The following is an 18,621-nucleotide window of genomic DNA, read 5'->3' on the forward strand; positions in this document are numbered from 1 at the left end:
TACATTCTTTGAATTTCCCTATTACTTAAACACATGATAAAATAATTAGTGATTAACAATATGTTTTGCCCTTCATTAAACAAATAAGAGTTTAACATAATGAGCATTCCAAAAACTATTACATCAAATGAGTGGCTTTATGAGCATACTTCCAACATCTTCGACCTTATGGTTGACTGTGACATCCCGTCCCGAAAACATCAAACGTACATATGAAATGACTACTTTGCCCCTAGTTCGTTTTCGTTACATTATTGGTTGTTTTGTGTGGTGTGGCATGTGTTGGGCCACACACACATACACTGTCACTCTCACTGTCTCTCTGTCCCTTTTTCTGTCTCTGTCCCGCGTCTCTCTCTCCCTTCCCATTCACCATAAACGTACGGACACACACACAACTCACTCAAACCTTCACAGATCGAAGGAACCAAGTACATTTTCGAGCTCGTGAGGCTCGTGCGAGTGCAACCATACCATTTTAAGCGTGAGAACTCTAACGTTTTCACGTCGATTCGAAGTGGTCCGATTTGAGTACTATTCATGCAAAAATAATTTAGTGCGCTGTTGGGATTTTGAAGCTCGTAGGTAGCTTGGAGAGGTTCCCAGGAGTCTCGGAGTAGCTCGTTGGACGAATTTGGACGTCGGGATCACCGTGGTCGAAGTTGGCCGGTTTTGGATTGTGTAGACAGGTATGATCTCGTGGTTTTTTACCTTTAAAAGTGGTATATCGTTGTTCTACTAGTTCTAGGCGTCATTTTGGTACAAAAATCATGAAAAATGGTTGAGAAACAAGAGAGAAATCGAAGTTAGAAGGTTTTTCCAGTTCCCGGCGTTAGCGACGTCACCGGAGGTTCGCCGGGGAAGGAGACGGAATATTCCTGATGCTGTTGACGGAATCCGTTAGAACTAACGGAATATTCCTCACGGCGTCAGTTGACGCCGTCAGCGTGCCAGGCACGTGCCTGCGCGTGGCCGGCGCTTGTGGCCGTGCCTTGGCCGGCGCATGGGGGCGCGTGCGGCGGTGGAAAATTTTTCTAAAAATTTGGGTGTGATCCTGAGGTTGTGTAGAGCACGTTGGTGTATTCATTTGTCCAATTCGAGCAATGTATGAGAAGTTATTACGAGAAGTTGGTTATGTGCTTTAAATTTGACGTTTTTATAGTTGTTTCGCATATAGGTGATACGTATCCCGAGGACGAGCGTGGTCACTCGAGACAGGGGGGCTACAACCCTTCCACATACCAGTGAGTGGGCTTTTGGTTTTCCGTATATACCTATATACATTTATTTTCCTAGAAATTGTTTAAAAAGGGTTAATTGTTTTATGCCATGCACCATATTATTATCGTTTATGCATCATTGCATGCATTAGTAGTGGCATACATATACATATACATATTTGGTGATGTGGACGCACAGGTAAGTGCCAGGTAAGTGGTATTCATGTTTATATTCAGTAGTGGTTTGAGATGCTTAGAGAGCTCATAACCTGCACCCCCGGTGTTAGTGCTCCCGCCCAGAGTAGGGCACAGTCCTTCACGTGATGTTCACCTCACGCACCACACGCTCAGCTTGGATCCAAGTTAGGTGCACAGTCCTGTCGTACAGACCACTTTAGGTGGTTCCGACTCGTAAGTGACCCGCAATTATTCACACAGCCTTCACGTGATCGTAGCACTAGAGCGTATATATGTATTACACCCAGGCCTGTCGTACAGACCACTTTAGGTGGTTCCGACTCATGGGCAGGTTCAGTTATTGAGTTTGAGATTTGAGCTCTATATGCAGCTGTACAGGTCACGTTAGGTGACTCCGGCTGCCAGATTATATGTTATGATTATGATTTATACCTGGGCACTTGCATTTCGTTATGAGATTTTGTCATGGCATATTCTTGAGCATGGTTGGCATATCTATACATACGTATATATGTTTATTTTCTGGGAAGTATACAGGTTTTACGGCGAGGGGTTAGTATGTATTTTATTAAATGGTTTTCGAAAAGCTTTGTTTTTGCCCACTCACGCTTTTGTTTTGCGCCCCTCCAGGTTCTAGTTGCTTAGCAGGTTCGGTGGTTTCCCCGAGGGCTTTTCCGGCATTTCTGACAGACACTCACCAGCGTAGGGTCACCTTCGGGTGTACTGTTGTCGCATCTTTTCTTTGGACTGCTGTAGACTTATCGCTCTGAATTTAGCGTCTCACTTACGCTAGCACTTGTTTTTAGTACTTTGTATGCTAGTTTTTAAATTATTCGTACTTTTATATTTCTATTTCATTAGCTTCCGCACGTGCACATGTTTACGTCATCTTCGTGTGACGGCCAGCACGCCCTGATTTCGGTCGGGGTGTGTCGTTGATTGACTTCACCCTATTAACTGAATCATCCGTCGGTAAATATTTCTTAACCGACGAAAGTTATTTATAAAAGTTATTTATATTACATAAGTTGACTAGGCCATATATGTTTATAAAAGTTATTTATATTACATAAGTTGACTAGGCCAGCCTTACAAAATAGAGATTGCCAACCAATTATTGAGAGTTCAATTTGTCAAAGGACCCCGTGAAGTAGACTCATACAAGAAAGTAACAACTAGTTCATGTATTAATTAGGAATTCAAATAATTAATATCTATTTAAAGATCATTTCTATAATAAAAATTGTTCCAATCAAAGATTGTTTAATCATTAAAATGTGGTTTTTCATTGAATGTTTCTCTGCATCAGCACTGCTCTTAACGGTCTCTACCGGTTTGAGAGTCGTTGGCATGCCTTCTTGACGTTTATCATTGTCCCTTTTCCTTTATTTCCTTCATGCTCCCACCCTTTTTCTTTTAGTTTTACCTTTATGCCCAAATGTTGTAAAATCCAATCCCCCTCCAAGCCACAATTTTACATTCCCTTTCCATTCTCCTTCCACACAACTCCCTTGACGACCCTTAGATTTCCCCTCCCTAACCATAACTTAGTCCCTCAAGTTTCAAGCCTGATTTTGGATCTAAATCGACAACCCACGCTCCCCTGCTTCACCGGAATGCTGAAAGTTTTGGGCGAAGAGCTCTACGACTTTCGTCGTAGGAATTTTGATGGTTTAGTGAAAAATAATACTTAAGCACATTTATATGCTTATCAAGAGGCACTAGCTATTCTTATTCCATTTTTTGTCGCACTCTTTACTTTTTTCTACATGATTTTTCTCTCTAAACTAATGTGCTTCTATTGATGCTAAAACTTACAAAGCCAGTTGAAAATAAATGGATGAACAAAAGAAATATGGGAATTATTTTGTTAATGAAAAAACATTAAAAGAAATTGTCGAGACTACTATGAACTCATGACTACATCTTGACTAACTTATTCTCTACTGTATAACAAGCATACTATTTATATAAACTAAACCCTAATCTCTAAACGAAAACCTATTTCTAACGGACTAGGCCGAAATTGTAAACTTATTATTTTCCAACACCCGACGTTAAACTCATGACGGTAAACAACATGAGTTTGCCAACAAGAAGATGTGGATTCAGGCTTCATTAATTCAATATACAGGCAGGCTCCGCTTTGCAGACAAACAAACATGCATGCAATTTTCAGATCGCAGATAAAGGTAGATTTTCAGTAGTAGGGCAGATCTATTTTCAAATGCCAGATGACTGATACATTCCGGTAGACAAATTCAGATTCCAGCAGATAGATGTTGGAGTATAAACCTTGTCACTAAACGGACAACTTCAATTATCACCAGGTCAATGTCACTCGAGTAATCACCGGTTTAAACACTCAAGTGTTCATTGTAATGGAAAATTTCCTAGCACCATGTGGGTGCCAAGAACAAAGACCTCATAAAAAACCAAGAGCAATGGGCCTTTTTTTTTTTTTTTTTTTTCCATTTTATTTTAATTTCCTCGTTCTTTTCTCGATTGCAGCACAGTTGTAGTGGTTTGATGTGGGTCGTTGCAGTGGTTTAGGTAGAGTACTCAGTAGTTGGCTTTGTCAACAAACGAAGTCAGGTAGCGAGGGCAGCAAATTTAGCCAAACAACGGCGGGTGGTTCACCCAGATTCTGAAAGATGAAAGGTGTTGTAGCAACAGGAGGCAAGCGAGTCGATGGTCAACGAGTTTCTGGGTTTTTAGCAGCAGAAGAGGGCAATTTTTGGAGTTTACCAGCAACAGTAGTGAGCGGAACAACGAGTTTAGTTGGATTTGCAAGTGGTGGTTCCAGGCGACATCGTGGTGGTGATCTTACGTGAAAATGATAGTGGGTGTGTAGAATTTATCAGAAACACATGCCATAGGTCAACTTCCAACAACATTGATATTGTCCCTAACTTAGTAATTATCACCTGCACAATCCGTCAAGTGTAGGGTTATATTACAAAAGGTTTCGGTATCAGTTAAAGTGGCATTACGATATTTAAGCTCTTCCTTTCTCAGTGATAGGACCAATGTAGGATTTCAACACGCCATCTCACGTGGGATCTAATTAGTTAGTCACACGTGGAAGATCCACACATCAACAACCACGTGGAGTTAATGGGACTCACCCAACACACGGGGCCAAAGGACACACTATCATCGCGCAAGGCTAAGGGAACCCACCCATCACGTGGCAATACAGGCTGGCTCTTTAGCTCTGATACCATGTAGAATTATCAGAGAGACAGGTCAAAGGACCCCACTTCCAATAACCTGATATTGTCCCAACTTGGTAACTATCACTTGCATCATTTGTCAGGTGTGGAGTTTTATTATAAAAGATCTTGGTATTAGTTGGAGTGAGATTAGGATATTTAAACTCTTCATTTCTCAGAGATAAGACCGATGTAGGATTTCAAAAAGGTGTGGTCTAGGCAAATGTGAGTGCAAACTAGTTTGATTCAAGAAAAAAGGTTGCATGCAATGGGTGCTAGGCTTTTAGGCAAGAATCGATGTGGTGGGTCAAGGTGCAGATTTTAAACGCTAGCACAGCCGACGTGGTTCCGATGACGCGACTCAGACACCCCAACTTTTATTTTTTCGATTTAAAACAAAAACCTAACAATAACAAATAGACTGACAGGTACAAACAGAAGCAGATAAACACTGAAGGATGAAACCCAAATCAAATATGAATATTATTTTATTAACGGAAAAAAAAAAAAAAAAAAAAAGAAAGAAATTACCGTGGCGACGAAAACTCATGGCTATATTTTGACTAATGTTGCAGTCCTATTAGATTAGAAATGTGATTGTGTAAATTCTAACATATCTAAGATATCCTTATGGGATTCTACCATATATCTTATACTAGATATTATCCTGTTAGAGTTGTAATCTTATTAGAGTAAGGAATTAACCTTTCCTACTACTATAAATAAAGACACAATGAGGTGGAATAGAACACATCTCACAATTACACATCTCTCTATTCTCTCTAGATGCTGCACCCCTTCTTTCCCTATGGCCTCCATAATTTTTCAGTAAATTATGCCTACAACACGTTATTAACACGCTATTGACGTTGCGCTAAAGAGAGTTTGATCTTCAATCGTGAGAGTATTATGCTTTAATCATTCTTTTTATGATTAATTTATTATTTTATTGAATCGACCTACATGCTATTGATTTAATTTAATTTTTCTATGTTGAACATGATACAACGCATTAGAGATGCAATTCCGGCTTTAAGAGATGGATCTTTTACAAATTCATTTTTGTTGTTTTCTGCCAATCATGTACACTTAAAATAAAGTAAGATATTTGAAACGACTATGAAACATGAAAACATTCCTCATGATGCATGAACCCCCTATATTTATATTTACCTTCCGATATATATATATATATATATATATATATATATATATATATGTTTCATGCATTACACAATTTTTACTATGTGGAATTTGTGAGTCAAAGAATCAAAAGAAATTAGAAGCAATTAGGGTTTTTCAAACCCTATGATTGACGAAAAAAAAAAAATTTGGAAAAAATTAGCGGTTGAGCCACACGCCGATCTCACCCCAAGCTGAGCCTGCAGCTCGAGGCTTGGCCATTGGAATCATAAGGCAACAGCCCTTTGGGCTTTGTTGCATGCATGGACCAGGCCCTTGGCTTGGGTTTGAACCTGCTGGGCTTATAGCACCTCCAGGTTGCATAATAGCCTTACTGCCCCCACCCCCCCTCCCGGCCCCCCAATTTTTTACGATCACACCCACGCCTGACCAAGCCAGCCCTGCTGGGCTTGTCACGCACAGTCGGCTTACCAAGCTAATATTGCTGTGCTTGTCCTGTGCCAAACTAAAGCAAGTGAAGCTGGGCTTCTTGAGCAACCAGCCCAAAGCCAGTAGATAATGGCCTTTTGCTCCCTCTGCGCTATTAGCCCGCCTCCAGTATCCTATGAACTGCTGGGCTCTTCCCATTTCTTCAGCCCAAAGTTGCTGCTTGCTTTGCAGTGGACTGGATTGCTTTGAAGCCGTGTCCCCAGGCCCCAAGGCTTGCAACTTTTATATTTTTGCAAGGCCGTGTAATACAACCAGCCCACATGTGCTAGGCTGCATTCCTCTTTTCGACCCGATGCCATATTTTGGCATATTGTGCTTCTTAACCATACCTAAATATTTTTGGGATGTTTTGGTTAAAGGTAATAAAGCTATAATTCACTTTTCACTTGGCCCACAGCCAATTGAAGCTAATAAGACCAGCATGTCATTATTTTGCTTTCATGATCGACCCTGTATGGTCCCGATTTATTTAATTAGTTAAAAGGGATTAGTAGTCCATTAATCTGACAAAAAATCTAAAATTATTGACTCGAATATCACTTTTGGACATTAGTGATTCAATATTTTAATTATTTTCTTTGAATTGTTGGCATCATTTCGTAGTCCCGAAGCGCACACACTTGAGTTTCAGAAGTAACTCAAATGCACTACGCTTAAATCAGCATATTGTATTATGTGTTCTTGCAGGAACCTTTCTTTTATTGACTAAAAGTTCATAAACTAAATTGAACTTGTAGTTTCAAATTTAGTGCCCTTGAAACCTGAAGTTTTCATAAAACAAATACACCCACAAAAACCTGACTTTTTTCATGAAAACCGTGTCTTTAAAACTTGAATGTTCTAACTTTGATGTTTATGGATGATTCATTCCCATAGCACCAATCACAATCTTGTTCCCTCCAATTCAATGGATTGTTAAACGATCACAAGTTCGATTTTCCTGATTTGGACATTTCTAATAGAAATCACTTTATGTAGGGTACAAGACGTGAATCTCCACTTAACTATCACATAGTTGAGAAACCATTGAAGCTAACAATGACATGGAAGAGCTGAATAAGCCCCTACCATACTTTTAATTCGAAGACTTATGCCCAAAGCATGACAAACGGAAGTGTGAAACCCCATCCCAATATAAGTGTATTTTCATATTGTCAGATTTAAATTACCTTTTTACCCTTGAGTTGACTTTGTTTGACCGTCTCGTCGAAACGCGTAGTTTTAATTTTACTAATTTATTCTTAACATACTTATTGCCATGAGCGCGTAGGTGCGAACAGATTTGAAATCGGATTGATAACGAAGATTCTACATTCGAACATCCAACATTTTCGGATATTTTCATGTTTTGTCCGTAGTGATCTTGTTTTGTGAGCCACTAGGGCCCATATGTTTCCTCATTTTTCCTTCCCCGTGACCTTCTTCCTTCTTCCTCATTTCTGAAAAACAAACGCACACTTTCTCTGTCATAACTCTCTCATCTCTCTCCTTTTCTACACTATTGGCTCACTCTCAAACCACTATTTCCTAGAGCTTTCCACACAAACAAACTACACAACAACAACAACAAAAGCATCCCCACCATCATCTTAGTGAACTCAAAATCGAAGGAGAACTCTCCAAACCTTCCTAAACTCGCTGCAGTGTTTTGTACTGTTCATTGAGTTTTCCAACGAGTTTCCACGTTCTCTAGTGAAGGTAAGCCTCAAACCTCATCCAAAAGTTGTAGATCATGTCTTGGTGTATGTTTGGAAGTAGTTTTGAGAAGATTTGGTGATGTCTAGACGTAAGAATCTCACGGGGAAAGTTTCCCCAATTTTCCGGCAAAGCATGGCCATTTTTTAGGCAATTTTCTGCTAAACCACGATGAGTTAGCCATTGTGCAAGGTACCATTCTTTTCATCTCATTGAGTACTACAACTTTCATTTTTGAATCACTCGATTTGGCTGAATATTGGAGAAGTTATGAGCTTTTGAAAGTGTGCCTGGAAATCGACCAACCCATGACCTGAAACCAGATCGACCCGACCCGATGACCCTCAACCCAGATTCCTTTGGGTCGGGTTACCCAGCCCAATAGGCCCAAGCTTAGAACCCAATTACCCAACCCATTAACTTAAGCACAAATCCCAGAACTGATCCAGCCTAAAACCCAAAACTGGACCGGCCTAAACCCAGATCCCAGTCTACACGTAGGCCTGCGCTTGGGCGATTGTCTTGGCTGGCGTGTGGAGCACATGCACCTCCATCGAAGGTACTGTGCTTCGTCGCTGTCCACGGTGACGTCGGTGACTTTTCCAACCAACTTTTTGACGACCCAAATCGACGAGTGACCGGTCGAGCCGTCGCCCTTTGGCAGCGCGTGGGGGTAGCCGAGGTCCCCTTTATGTTTTTTTTGACATTTTGAATCAGTTTAAAACGTCTGTTTTCCGAAATTCAATCATTATGGTATAGTTTTATTAATTGGACCATTTATGTGCTTAGGTGCGATTACTAGCGGCGTTTCCATCCCTCTTATTTTGCACGGCTCTTCGATAATGGAGTATCTGTGAGTGAACCCTTTCTAAAATGCATATTTTACTATTATAAATGCATACATGAAAAGCATGATTTAATGGTTACATTTTATGAAACGTTTATGAGTAAATTAGATTTACACTTTATGAGATATCATGCTTTAGTGAGAATATTTTGGAATACCATACTTTATTGATTTTTACATTCTTTGTAGTATATATGATTGATGACTATATACTATGAAGATGTTTTAAGATATGATGTTTGAGCTACTGAACTCCATTGAGATATATGTACTTATGTTTGGAAATATTATGTTCAATGATTTTTGTGCTTATCTAGTGGTCACTGTTCTGCCGATGGGCGATGATACTTATATTGGCTTCGGGGGTTGTAGTGCCTACGGGTGGAAGATATTTAGATGGTTTTGGTCGGAAGAATTCTATATGCCTTCGGGCGAGGGATGATACCACTACTAAGCACACTATATATGATATATGTTTTATGAAGTTTTATAACGTGCTAGAATTTTTGGAAAACCTATTACTTATTATGCTATATGAGTTTTCATAAACTTTGGGGTTTAGTACGTTGTTGAATAACTATGTTAATACTACTTATATATCAACTTGGTCCACTCATGTTTGTTTTGCGCCCCCTTAGGACATAGGAACGAGGCATATGATTCGAGCTACGAGGCATTCCCCTACTAGTGATTTCGTGTCATCCTTTCTGCTTTGACATCACTTGTAATAGCACCTTCTGTTACACCTTCTACTTGTATTCTGAATTAGATGTCTGGTCTGAACATGTCATGCATTATCACTATCATTTTACTGACAGTTGAATATTATTATATTATTTTAGTAAGGTTTGTATTTAAATATTACATTGCGTAGTTCGCATGAAATTTATATGCATGTTTCTCATGTTCTCGGCATATGCATTCATTGAATGACTTGAGTCACCCTCGGGTGTCGGCCAGCACGTGGCCATCCCTCTGTCCTCCAAACATCAGAATCAGGGTGTGTCAAGAAGTATTTCCCGAATTAGGATTCCATAGCTCTTTGGCTTACTTCTACGGACTGTCTAATCACGAAATACATTGCATGAAGCACACCATGATGACAAGCTTGGTAATGACGTCCAAATCCTTAAAGCCAGTGGTCCACCTTTCCAGATGGAATATTTGACCCCTAACATACTAGGGTTAAAATCTTCCTCATCCGTAAACTCCATCGCGAACCATCTTCTACCAAAGTGATCAAGGTAGAATATATTCTTGACTTCGTTTCTCCACAGCAGGCCCAGCTTCCACTTAATCAATCTCGCCTCAAGTGGTTGCCCAAACATCTTCCCCATGAAAACTCTAGACTGCATGTGCTTAACCTTGATCGTAGAGCACAGGTTAATGTTCACCCTAGTCACTCCTCTTTCCATAGTGAAAGTACTCTTAGCCCTTTTCCACCACCACCAGTTCCTGCCCAAGTTAAGGGACCGAGAAAGAGTTCTCCCAACTAAGAACATAGGTATTGAAACAAATCCTAGGACTAAGGGTCACGCTAGAGTTAGCGATAGATAGGTGAAAGTTAAACATGTTGAAGGCAGAAGGTAAGAAAATAGAATGCATGGAAGCAGGCGATGACCAAAAGCATCACCAAAGCATGTATAAATAGCCAAACATTGGGGGAATCCAACCATCAAAACACACTAGCAGAATGAAAATCATCATTATCAAATGATCCAAACAAGGAAGCGCAAAAATAATAATTATAAAACTCACAAAGTTAATGGATGTAGATCTAGCCCCCAACCTCAAGGCAAATACAAAACTAGCACGCATGCACATAACCTACCTAGAAAAACGGACTATCACCAAATGGGAGCTTAAACGTCTTCATACAGAATAACACAACCAATTACTACACCAACCCCAGATCAGCATCGATGTCATGCAATAATTGCTGAGGCATGCCCAAAACCCTAAACGTCATAATCCTGAGCACTAAATCTAGGTTAGTCAAATCATCCCAGCAATAGAAAATTAAACAAACACAAACACAATCAAATAAATCTAAATTCACCCAATCAACAAGCCACAACTAATCAATCAACATACTAGCTACAAAACAACTCCTCGTAACACCACAAAACAAGTGAGAAACACGAAACCATCTTACACAACCTACTTGAGGAGGATGCAGAGACTTAAAAACTCTCCCAAGCTGTGCAAACCACTCACACGAACTCCAATTAACCCTTTTCCCCAAATTATCTAATCCCTTGACTAACTCAAACTTCGTTAACCAAACCCTAATAATCCTTTCCAGACTTTAACCTTACCCTCTCAATTAGCACACAAGCAATAATCTTAACCCAATTCACCCAAGTCTTCATACACACCTTGCTAGAATGATCAAAGAACGATTCACGCAAGCACCGACGACGCAAGGCACAGAGAAACCCTAGTGCCATTTCTTTTTTCTTGTTATGACAATTGTCTTTGATTATTATTATTATTATTATTATTATTATTATTATTATTATTATTATTATTATTATTTTTAACAAACGATATTATCTACACTAAAGGGGTAAAGAGTGGGTTTGGCCTCACAATAGACTAACAATAATGTGGTTCAAATTTGCCTTTGGCAAGAATTGAATCTAAGACCTCTCACTTACAAGTGAAGAGGAATATCACTAGACTGTAGTACTAACTGACATATTTATAACAATTTATATAAAAGTTTACTAAACACTTAGATGTGGATTTTTTTATATTTAAAGCACTTCAATACAAAATTAGGCTTAAGCTAAAGATAGAGGTTGTTAAAACATCAATGCTATTCTTACCATATTAATATACCACATTAGTATAACACATTGTGTGGCATCTGATGTGGTTGTCCACATCATCTAAATTAATCATAATTTAATTTAAATTTAAAACTATTTAATAAACTAATAAAAAATAAAAAATTTGAAATTAAATGGTAATTGTGGCATACGAGGAGCTTTATGTCCTTCCTTCCCTTCCCGTTGCTTCTTCTCCCATTTCTTCTTCCACGCCATTTTTTTGTTTCATCCCAGATTTTTTTCAGCAGTCTTGCCATTGATGAAAGCAGACGAAGTAATAGAGCTATACGATTCTATCTAGTTCGAGATCCGGATCTTCAAGAAATAACTGGTTTCATCGAACCCATCAAATTTCGAAGAACACCCAGATCATGAAATCGAAGAAAACCCAGAAAACTCAAAGCCAGAGTTTTTATAGATTCCAACTAGGCACACCAGGTCCATGAGCGATGAGTTGAGCTCCAATACGAGCACTCCTCCACCGCTACGGGCCCCTTCGACTTCATTCAGCATTGATAAATTTGCAAACTTTCGGGTGGCGTGTTCATATCCTCCTAATATTTGTTTAAAGCTTTAAATTGGTTGCTGAATTGTGCGAGTTAGGACATTGAACTATGTGTGGTTGGATAGATTGTGATGAAGAAATGATGGTACACAAGCTAACACACGGGGTTAAAATCTAGGTTGAAACCAAAAAAATGGCTTGGAAGAAGAAATGGGAGAAGAAGCAATTGGGAAGGAAGGTGAGAAGATTCTTTGTATACCACAATTACCATTTAATTTCAGATTTTTTTATTAAGTATTAGTTCATTAAATGATTTTTAATTTAAATTAAATTATGATTGATTTAGATGACGTGGACAGCCATATCAAATGTCACGTGATATGGTATATTAATGCGATATGAATAGTGTTGTTAAAAAGAATTAATTGCTCCCATTTCTCGGCATCCAAACAGCGGAATAACTTTGTAGAAATCTTCACTTCGCCGAGGTTTGTTTCGATCGGCGAGCGCGATGATCAGATTGTGATAACTTCAGAACCCAATTGAGGTGATTAGGGATTGCGAGCGATTCAATATACGATGCGGTTGTTTCCTTTGAGCTCAAGCCAAGGCTCGACCTCCAGCGCTGACAAGGAGCTCGTTGATCGGGAAAAAAATCGCGCCCTTTTGTACCTCAATGTCTACGATCTCACGCCTGTGAACAACTACCTTTACTGGGTTGGATTCGGGATCTTCCACTCCGGCATAGAAGGTATGCGATTTTTGTGCTTTTTGGGGTTTTCGAGCGATGCAAGTTTGAATTTTGAGTGTTTTGTGTTCTTATTAGGAGTTATTGCTGTTTGATTGGATAATTTGGTTTTATTGGGATGAATTTTGAGGAATTTCTGCATGGTATTGTGTTGTTAGACTGTGCTGGTGTTTGTAAGAAAAGAGTAACTGAAATGGTAACTAGAAGAGATTGCTTACGTCCGAAAGCATGCTGCTTAATTTATTATTGACAAGATGCAAACAGTTATTCTTTAGAGAACGTTTCTACCGAAGATTTCAGATAATCATATGATGAAATTGAAACCTAAACACCCCTGTGAACATCGATGTGCCCCTCCAAGAAAACTGTTTTCGTCTCAAATGAAAACTGCGTTTATGTGCATAAGGAGAAGCAGGTGTAGATAAAGATTAGTATTTTGAGGTATGAATGGAACTTTTTCGAATAGTACAATTCTGTTGCAGAACATCCATAAATCAAGTGATTAGAAAGTAAGATTATTGAATGAGAGAATTGTAAGTGTTACGAGTTCCTTACTAGGATATTGTAGGTCTGCAATGGTGGTCATCGAATAGAAGTGTCAAAATATATAAAGGGTTTGTAGCTAATGTAAATATCAAATATGCAGATAGGCAAAAAGTCTATATATCACAGCATAGTATAAACTGGAGCAGCCATGATTGAGGTGTAAAATTCACCTGGTGACAAATCCGTATGTTCATATTACTGTATGTTCATAGTCACTATGAACAAAGCCTTAGGGATAGTCTCCTCCTCTCTGCATTTCTGTATGTTCAAGCTATTCAATAGGGAAAGCTCTGTATTGGATGTGTAGTTGTGAGAGAAGGGACCAAACCTACATTAATACAGTCCAAATTCATCAACCCTATTAAAGATAGAGTTCATACTACTATTTCATGTCTAACTAAAAGTCTAACTCAAATGAGGGGTGGTGTCAATAATAATCATTCACATAAAGACTCTATTACATTAAGTACAGTGCATCCTATGATACATTTGTGACCAAACAATACTTAAAATATTCTAACTGATATCATACAGAACACACAATTTGTGTGAAGCATCAAACTACATAAAGGGTTATTGCAAGTAATCATTGCAGAACATATAACAATTGTCTGTTGAATTTAAGTACAATGCTTCTTGAACCAGGACTACCTAAATATCAGAATGCTGAAATATAAATCTTGGAAAATTAGATTACTTCCTGGTTTTGTAGAATCCTTTACTTATTATTGTTGCTGTTTTGCTCTTAGTTTTTCTTTTGTATTTGAGGTGTTTGGCTTCCCATTGGCAGCCTTTATACAAAATTATAGTTGAAAAGCATGACAAAGTTCTAACTATTTTTGTTTACAGTTCATGGCATGGAGTATGGCTTTGGAGCCCATGAGTATCCCAGCAGTGGGGTTTTTGAGGTGGAACCAAGAAGTTGTCCTGGCTTCATCTTCAGAAGGTCAGTCCTGTTGGGAAGCACTGAAATGTCTCGCTCAGAAGTTCGGTCATTTATGGAGCATCTTTCTGGAAAGTATCGTGGAGATACCTATCATTTAATTGCCAAGAATTGCAACCATTTCACTGATGAAGTTTGTATGCAGCTAACTGGAAAACCTATACCTGGATGGGTAAATCGGCTGGCCCAAGTAGGTGAGAGTTAAAGTACTCTACTTCAATATTCACAAGATCTACAAGCTACCTTGAATTAGATTTTTTTTAGACCTTATAAATGAATGACACATCCTCGTTACTGATTATAAAAGGCAGTAGTGTGGGTTATTATACTATTAACTTGGCTTTGTGTGCCCATAGATTCTATACCATAGGTGGGTCCACAAATGTTTGATGAGCTTTTCATTTTTTTTGAGTCGAGGTTTCTTTTAAGTTTCAGGTTCTTTCTGCAACTGTCTTCTCCCAGAAAACATTCAAATTTCAGCAGTGAGACATCTTCCTGACCATCCAGCATATTCTGGTATGTTCCCATTGGAAAAAAAAAGAAAAATGTTCTTTAAAGAGTTTTGCATCACAATCTTGCATATTCTTTCTGACTTCCTTTTCTGCAATATAGTTATACTTCCTCTTATGGGACTCAATCTTCTGTCTTGAAGATGTATGAGTGTACATATATAAAATGAGTACAAGGAAAAATAAACTAAGCAGATTTCATTTCTCCGTACTACTAAAAGGCTCGTGAACATGTAATTTGGAATGCGGTCAGAGTTGGGGTGAGACGAGAGAGGGCTGGAGTGTATAGAAGGAGGGTGGTTTGGTCGAAAGAAGGCAAATGAGGGTAAAAACATGAAACATCTAACTGAAGTGGGCTAGTATTCAATAAGCATTACAAAAAATTTTAAGATTTGTTAGGCATATATGAAATGAACAATAAAGGGAGTTGGGCATAACGCTTCCATCTGATCAACTTTTAAAATTTGAAGTTTACTTAACAAACTCTATACCAAAAGTGCTCAACTAATCCACTAACATGTATTGGTATTGCTCATTAAATTTGCAACCCACCAATTCCTCTCTAAACCCACAACTTGCCCTCGCCTATGTATTCTTCACCCAAACTCTAAGATTATGTCATGGATGAGGGATTTGCAAGTACTAAGAGAATGAGCTAATTAGGTGGACATGCACTACAAAAGATTTGATGAAGGTATTTGAAATGACTAGATATTGATACATTGAATGGGATCATATGCAGATCCTTTTTGGTGGTCTTATGCAATTATAACAAGTGAGAAGATTAAAATATGAGATCAGATGTGTACGAGTTTTTTTAATTCTGTGTTTGAATTTGCTTTGCCAACCGAGGTTGAACAAATGATATATATTAAGTTGATTACAATTTACAAATGGACAAACATGATATGTCTGAGGGACTGTGGACATCGATTAAGCATATCTGAGATCTGATTTCTGGTGTCCGTGCATCATGTGGTCCTTGTTGGTTGAATGATGCTCGAACCTTGAACAAAAATGCATGATAACAAAAATAAATCAGAAATTCGCACTTCTTTCTCTGTAGATTGCTCTCTTATCGCAATTTTCGTGTTAATTTTCCAAATTTATTAAGACTAAACTACAATGAGAGTTTGTCTAAGAATTATGAAAGTTAGAGAGATTACGTGTGGGGTTAATGAGCTCCTGGCATATAGGTGGGTGGTGATATAGAGTACATGATTTATTGTAAATAGGATCTAAGAAAGGCATCTTTTGGAGTTAAATACAATCACTTGAAATATTTTCTTTAAGACACTCTGATTGAATAAAATGCCATCGACCTCTCCTCTAAATGCTTTTGACTCATCCGCAAAATGATTTGGAATTCCACACCCCACCCACAACCCCTCCCCAACCACCTCCCCAACCCACCCCCGCCCCCCCCCCCCCCCCCCCACACCCCCCCCCCCCGCCCCCCCCGCCCCCCCCCCCCCCCCCCCCCACAAAAAAAATCCCCAAAAGCCTATTAAACACAGTTGAATATCATTTGGATGGCTGGAAATTGACTTGCCATTTGTTTTTATAAGAGCTTTCGTTGCAAGTTCAGCTTTTGGAGAACATAATTACAGGATAAAGTGGATACAAACAACCTAAATTCCTCTTTGACCATATCATTCAGTTTTCTTTTACCATGCAATAAGGTTCTGGAGAAGATGGATTAACAACTGAAGCAAAGCACACAACATGGAGTGTAGTTCATTACACAAAATGTTTCAACGTATGTTCTGTTTTCCTTCTCTGTATGTTACTGGTATTAAAGCTTACCAAATGAAATGAAATGGGGGAAGATTCAGTTCTCAAATTGAGTCCAGCTTGGTAATGGAACCTGAGGAGAGAAACAAAAGGGAAGCTTGCGTGCACAGATTTGTCTGTGAGAGTAAGAGAGAGAAAGTTGATACGATAGAACCGATATGCTTTTGTGTTCCCTACGAAATAAAACAAAATGTGGTTTCAACCCTTGGATGGTGCACCACCCCATGGTGCACAAATGCGTCTTTTTCTTTTTGTTCCATAAACAGGACCGTTTAGTTACAGCACCAAATACATTTCTTTTTTTTCATACCATGACTTATGACCATGGATTCTTTGCTCTTTGTTTGACTTTGCGAACATGTTGGTAGTTCAGTTGAAGGAATAAAATAAATAGAATTATTTTTCTTTTCTGTTTTCCGGAAAGAAACATAATAGGTTGAATAATCAAACACTTTGATTGATGGACTCAACCTCTGGGCTTAATTGCTTTCGGTTGAGAGATTGATCTAGCGTGGAAATTCGAGAACTCAAGTTGGTCAAGATATTTGTTGTGGACGTCTGATGGTATTTATCGAATCCTACCATGCAGGTTACCATCAACAGGTGCAAACTGTACACCTATACTCAGAATCTAGGTTTACGACTTGAATTAGTTCTAGTCCTTCATGTCAATGAGAGCTTTAATTGTTTGGTGAAAAGATTTTGAACTTTGTGTGTATGCAGACAAGGATGTGTGATGTGTGATGTGTATGCTTGGGGGTACTTTACATGTGTGATGTCGTTTGCATAAATTATTTTCCCTTCCTTACTGTCTCTGCAGACGAGGATGACGACTACGGATCAGAATCTATCGCATCATCTGGAACAGGAGCAAGTGAGGAGGGGCAAAATCATCATCTCCTGACTGTACCAAGTGGTGATGTAGCTTTCGTGAAGGAAAAACCTCCGACGTGATCAAGGGAGCTATAATTTCTTCCACTCAGTATTATTTGTGTTATCCTCATGTCTCCGATTGTACTTTTACGTAGTCTATGATTCTAAATGTATCACCAAACGTGTCTCAGACATATTATATGATAGTTCCTGGTATAGTGATGATGCTTGATATTTGTTTGCTGGGTGTATCGTTCAGAAATGTATGAATATGATTCAACTTATATCCGAACTGTAACATGCGTTGAGTTATTATATGCACTGTTTATAGGTGGTTTCTTATTTTTTATTTATAAAAATTCACTTTGAAAGCGTGTCCGTTTGGGTTAAAAATCCTCTTCGGATCTTAATCGTCTGGATCCCTGCGGATAACCCAGAAAGTTGCAGCACTGCTGCAAACTACGTCGTTGCTTCGTTCCCCCTCTTCCCAGCTGCTGGAGATCCATCTGCTTGACGTGAATCTAGGCTTGGGCATCGACTTGGTGTTCGATGGATCTCAATTTGGTACAGCTTCTCGAGAAGCAGCCGGACATCGACTTGGCTCGATGGGCATCAACTGGACGACGGCCTTCGCCGGAGAAGCAGTCGGGCATCTCCGAGAGATGTCATCGACCTCGTTCTGCAATGTGGTGGAAGAGGGTTGTTGCTTCTTGTTGATTCCTGGCCGTCCAAATTTTTGGACGGTCGGGATCAATTGATCCTCAAGATCCGGATGGTTAAGATCCGATTAGGATCTTATTCATGTTGAAATCCCTGGCATTGTCCTACATTTGCCATGCTCGAGCACAATTCAACCGGTTTGGGTTCATTTCACTATGTCTACCTATCATTCAAAAGTCAAGCCTAATAGCAGAGGCATGTAATTAAGTATGACATTAAAGTAATTATATGAGGATGTTGAGATCAGAACTAGACCCATAGGGCACACCTTACCCACCATAAGTAGGTAGATGTGGGAACAAAAAATATCCCAACCAATGGGAAAACGTCATATGTACAACT

General features: G+C 39.1%; 1 protein-coding gene across 2 annotated transcripts; it reads left to right on the top strand.

Moving 5' to 3' along the window:
* Positions 1–12,554: 12,554 nt before the first annotated feature.
* Positions 12,555–17,874, top strand: LOC137711278 (deSI-like protein At4g17486). Of its 2 annotated transcripts, none has more exons than XM_068450509.1 (4): positions 12,555–12,897; positions 14,290–14,577; positions 14,813–14,899; positions 17,507–17,874. In XM_068450509.1, the coding sequence occupies exons 1-4, from the start codon at positions 12,726–12,728 to the stop codon at positions 17,638–17,640; spliced, it is 681 nt and encodes a 226-aa protein (XP_068306610.1). In that variant the 5' UTR covers positions 12,555–12,725; the 3' UTR covers positions 17,641–17,874. The 2 variants fall into 2 exon arrangements, with proteins under 2 accessions (XP_068306610.1, XP_068306611.1); XM_068450510.1 differs by having other exon boundaries at positions 12,556–12,897; positions 14,819–14,899.
* The last annotated feature ends 747 nt before the right edge of the window (positions 17,875–18,621 follow it).

The sequence above is a fragment of the Pyrus communis genome, chromosome 12 (genome assembly GCF_963583255.1).
Source record: "Pyrus communis chromosome 12, drPyrComm1.1, whole genome shotgun sequence".
Classification (NCBI taxonomy): Eukaryota; Viridiplantae; Streptophyta; class Magnoliopsida; order Rosales; family Rosaceae; genus Pyrus; species Pyrus communis.

Excerpts from the sequence above, each read along its gene's own strand:
- LOC137711278 (XM_068450509.1), top strand. The coding sequence starts at position 12,726 with ATGCGGTTGTTTCCTTTGAGCTCAAGCCAAGGCTCGACCTCCAGCGCT. Across the intron at positions 12,898-14,289 it reads CTTCCACTCCGGCATAGAAG|TTCATGGCATGGAGTATGGC; the intron begins GTATGCGATTTT and ends TTTTGTTTACAG. Across the intron at positions 14,900-17,506 it reads TGACCATCCAGCATATTCTG|ACGAGGATGACGACTACGGA; the intron begins GTATGTTCCCAT and ends CTGTCTCTGCAG.